We start from the raw sequence: 5,112 nt of genomic DNA on the forward strand, positions 1-5,112 counted from the left end.
TCTATCATTTACGTTCCAGAGTTTTCACATGTGTCCCATAAAAATCCTAAAGAGAATTTAAGGCGAGTTCTTGATGGAAGTGCATTTAGCATTTCTTTCAAGGCAGAAACGATCAGATGCTTGAAATTATCTCATTCTTGCGTTAGTTTACAGATAGTTACATTACATGGCTATTAATTACAACGATGGATTCTCAGGCCGGAGCACTTGGCAGTAGCTGACCATTTAGAAGGGAAGGTAAAATTGGACAGTGTATATTTGCATATCTTCACAGCAACTTCAGAGTGCCATTTTTTTGTTTCACCATATAAATGGTTATGTTTAGCTAACCAATGTTAAAGGTCAGTGTTCATGTGCCCAACGCCTGGAACTGCTGCTGAAGGTAAAACCGTGGTTTTAGCAAGTGGAAACAACAACATCAAGTGTGAAATGAAAAAAATTGTGCCCTGAAGTTTCGTCTGAAGATACCATTTATATGTCACAGCAATATACTTCGCTAGAATTGGTGTAGGTCTCATATACTCCAAGAAGTTAATTGGATAATTGCAATGGTTGTAGCAGCTCAAATTATTTCGATTGAAAATATTTCTGCTACAGAGAGTCCAAGTATTGACTGAACAATGAAAATCTTCCAGCTAATATTTATTTCATGATTTACAGAGGGTTTTACCTTTGTGCATCGATTCTATCCTGTTTTGCTGCCTTTCTGATAAGTACCATGGCGTCATTGGATGGACTTGCAGGTATTTGATGATTTGTTTCTATACACATTTGTTAGCTTAGAGTACATAGAAACATGGTTTTAAAGGCGTCGCCTAGGCGTCGCCTAAGAGACGCTTAAGCGTCCAGGCGTGCCAGAAGGGCAAGGCGTCGAAGTCGCCTTTGTTTTCTGTCAAAGGCGTCCAGAGGCGTCTCTGAGGCGTCCAAAGGCGTCGCCTAGGCGCAAAAATGGCCGCTTTTCATGATTCTGGACGCCTATGTCCTTTTGGCGGGAAACGAAAATTTTGGCGGGAAGGAAAACTGGAATCTGGCTGGCTGGGAGGGAAAGATGCCATCTAAAGGGAAAAGAGAGGGAAGAGAGGGGGAACTGACCAGGAAAAACTATCTGGAGAGAAGAGAGAGAGGAGTGAGCTCCTCTCACACGTCCTCCTCAGCTCCGGCCAGATCTGCTGCTGCTCCCCCATCTGCCGGCCTCCCCAACTCCGGCCAAGCTTGTGGCCAAGCTTCTGGCAACTCCTCCCACTGGTACAGCTTCTCCTCCCCCTGTGCAGCAGCTTGCTTTGCTCTATTCTGCATGTTCTGTTGTTGGTGCCTTGGTAGTGTACAGCCTCTCCTCCCCCTGGCTATGTGCTGCACTTATGCTGCCTGCTTTGGCTGTGATATAGTAGTAGTAGTAAGCTGCCTGCCTACCTCTGAATAATTTAGTGCCTGCTTTGCCTTGGTAGCTGCTGCTGTGATTATAGTAGTGGATGCTGATTAAATTAGTAGCTTTTGTTGTCCACTTGTCCTTGTTAGCTGCTGGATGTTGTGATTAAAGTAGAGTATTTGATCTTTGGATGCTCTTTATCATTAATTTAATTGGTGTTTGTCCTTGACTCCTTGATTGTAGTGTCACAATGGCTGATGGGGATTACGATCCAATGAAAGATCCAGAACGCAGGCCACGGAGGACAACTGATCCGGGCTGGAACTATGGCTATATGGTGACACCTGGCAATAGCAATATTGTTAAGTGCAATCTCTGTGGCAAGGTAACTCAGGGAGGGATCAAAAGGCATAAGGAACATCTTGCTGGCACTGGTGGAGATGCATTAGGCTGTCCAAGGGCTAGCACACAACTCAAGAGAGAGATATATGAGTATTTGGTGAAGAACAGGGAGAAACCAAGCACTCGCCGGATGATGATGTTGTGGAGGTAGATGCGACGGGGACGACAACAACAGCTGAAGTCTCCACTACAAGAGAAAGTTCAGGGACAGCTGCCAAAAGAAACAAGAGAGCCTTTGCTATGAAAATCAGCGGCAATAAGGATAAGGTTCAATCTGTTGGAACCAAGTCAATTGCTTCAATGCTTAGGAGAAAACCTGAGGATATTGTTGATGAAAGACGCTCCAGGCGTTCTCAAAGCACCATGGAGTCAAGCACAAAAACGGAGGCAGAGTTGCACTATGTGGATATGCAGTGGGCATTGTTCTTCTATGAGTGTGGCATACCTTTCAATGTTGCAAGTTCTAGACAATTTCAAATTGCAATAGAAGCATCTTGTCAATGTGGCTCGGGTTACAAGCCTCCTTCCCCTTACAAGCTGCGGGAGCCATTGCTTAGGGATTGTGTGAATGAAACAAAACTCTTGAGAGCGGAGCACGAGGCGAGCATGGAAGCAATATGGCTGCACACTAATGTCGGATGGATGGTCGGATAGAAGGGGACGCCACTTAATCAACTTTCTTGTAAACAACCCAGATGGGAACTTACTTCTTGGAGTCGGTTGATGCATCAATTGAATGCCAAGATGCTCGGATGATAGCAGATTTGCTTGAGAAGAGAATTGAAGGTGTTGGAAAAGAGAATGTTGTGCAAGTTGTCACCGATAATGGTGCTAACTACAAGGCAGCGGGCAAGATTCTAATGGAGAGGATTCCTACACTTTATTGGAGTCCATGTGCATGCCATTGCTCGGACCTAATGTTGGAAGATATAGGGAAGCTAAAAGCATTTAAGAAGCCAATTGCACGTGGTAGACGAGTCACTACTTTCATCTATAGGCATGGAAGACTTCTTGCTCTAATGAGGAAGGCAACCGAGCAACGAGGATCTTGTGAGACCCGCAGCCACTCGCTTTGCCACATCATGTCTTGCTCTTAAGAGTTTGGTCAAGCACAAGCAAGCTTTAAGGAGTCTATTTACAAGTAGGGAGTGGGTTGCAAACAAATTGGCCAAAACTACAGCCGGTTTGAATGTGCAAGACATTGTTCTTTCAGCGGAATGGTGGCATGCAGCGAGGACCGCATTAGAGTTACAAGTCCACTACTTCGAGTGCTTAGGATTGCGAGATGGTGATGAGCTTCCTGCCATGCCAGAAATTTCTGCACTAATGACGGCTGCAAAGGATAAGATAAGACAAGCTTTTCCTCAACAAAACAAGCAAGGTTTGCTCAAGATGGTCATGACCATTATTGACAAACGTTGGGAGACTCAAATGGATCATCCATTGTATGGGGCTGCTTTGTTTTTGAACCCTGGAAAATACTTCTCTATTAAAGAGAGTGGTGATGATGAACTTGTAGGTGAGCTAAGAAGTTGTTTCAATGATGTCCTTGCAAAAATGGTAGCTGATGTGCCCACTCGAAACAAGATTGATGCACAAGTCGTTCTCTATGAGGACAAGCGACAAGGTTTTTCTAATGTGATGGCCATCGAAAACATGGGCAAAAGAAACCCTCGTAAGTGAACTCAAGCTAATTTCAGCAACAAGCAAGTTAATTTTTGCATGTTATTCTATGTACAAACTCCTAATGCAAGTGTGTTTTTCCTATTGTAGTTGATTGGTGGAGTTCATATGGTGGTCGAGCCATTGACCTACAAAGGTTTGCAAAGAGGATTGTTAGTCTTTGTGCATCATCATCCGGTTGTGAGAGGAATTGGAGTGCATTTGAATTTGTGAGTAACTTCTTTGTCTTTATTTCAGCATGAGCAAGTAATTGCAGCAATTTATTTATTCATTCTATTGCTCTATTTGCTATTTGTAGATCCATACCAAGAAAAGGAATCGGTTACAACACCGAATCTTGAATGACAATGTTTTTGTTTCATACAACCGGAAGAACATGGATAGGTTTCAAAAGAGGCGTGAGAAGATTGGTGACAAAAGCTATGACCCTCTAATCATTGATGATTTTGATTGGGGCAATGAGTGGGTTGACCCAACAATGCCTCCACCCCAAGGTGCTAGAGGGTGTCCCGATGACATTTCATGGGAGCTTGTTGATGAGGCTGTTGGTGCCAGTTCATCGCTGCAAGGCCGCGCAACCATGGGAAGGGGTCCCTCAAATGCCAACATCCAGTACCAAAGGCAGCGCAAAAGGCCTGCTCCAACACGATCATATGAGTCAGATGATCAAGAAGATGACCAGGTACAACGCTCAAGTGAGCCCAATGGAGAGGATGATGATTCCGACTATGTTGAAGATGATGTGGATGTGACCGATGATGATGAAGACCCAACTAGTGCTGACCAAGATGATGAGAACCAAAATGCTACCATGGATGACTTCGATGATCACTTTTGAGACTTGGGATTGAGAGTGCCAGCCTTGCTTATGATTTTATTGTGTTATGTGGAAGTAGAACCTATTTTATGTTGTTGTGAACCTAATTTATTGTGTTCTCTGGTTGTGTACTACACTACCACTAGACCTATTTATGTTCTGGACCATTTGTCATGTAAAATGTAATGCACGGTTTGCCTGTTTGTTATCTTTTTTTGCATTTGGATGCTCATTTACTCTCTGTTCTTTTACCTATGGTGGTCTGTTAAGACAAGTTCTAACCATAGATTGCATGTTTTATGCAGATTTCGTTGTGGAAAGAAGAAATGGGGAAAAGGATGGAAAATATGGATGCTATGTGGCCAGCAAATTCCAGGTTAGTTCATCTGCCCATCCCTACCTAGCTGGTGCCTTGCTTCCCCCCCCCCGCCTTGGCAAGCCTCAAAGGCGTCGCCTTGCAACGCGCCTTGAACGCCTAGGCGTTGAGGCGCCCCCCCCTCGCCTTGGGACGCCTGGACGCCTTTAAAACCATGCATAGAAAGTTAATCTGCACCGATGCTTATACTTCTTATATGCAAAGATATTCAATATTTTCTATAAAGCATGGTCGTGCCTTTTGTTTTGGGTAATTATGTTGATGTAATATGGTCGTTTTGCATCTCAACAAATTTATCTAGCAATAGCCAACTGCATCGTCTCATTGTTTAATTACATGCTCAATTATATTTCACTTCATATTTTCCATGTACAATGACACTTCAAATAACAATGGCCTTGTACTGCTACATGTGTTCTGTTTTTGTCGAGTCTTCTGGTCTGTTCCAGAAGTTAAAAAGACCCTCTG

General features: G+C 43.7%; 1 protein-coding gene across 1 annotated transcript; it reads left to right on the forward strand.

Annotated features, from left to right (window-relative positions):
* Window positions 1-2,463: 2,463 nt before the first annotated feature.
* LOC124656926 lies at window positions 2,464-4,289 on the forward strand. The gene is made up of 4 exons (XM_047195576.1): window positions 2,464-2,737; window positions 2,982-3,443; window positions 3,542-3,660; window positions 3,750-4,289. Exons 1-4 carry the CDS (start codon window positions 2,464-2,466, stop codon window positions 4,287-4,289), a joined length of 1,395 nt encoding a protein of 464 aa, XP_047051532.1.
* Window positions 4,290-5,112: the final 823 nt, after the last annotated feature.

Source organism: Lolium rigidum, chromosome 1 (genome assembly GCF_022539505.1).
Source record: "Lolium rigidum isolate FL_2022 chromosome 1, APGP_CSIRO_Lrig_0.1, whole genome shotgun sequence".
NCBI classification, from domain to species: Eukaryota; Viridiplantae; Streptophyta; class Magnoliopsida; order Poales; family Poaceae; genus Lolium; species Lolium rigidum.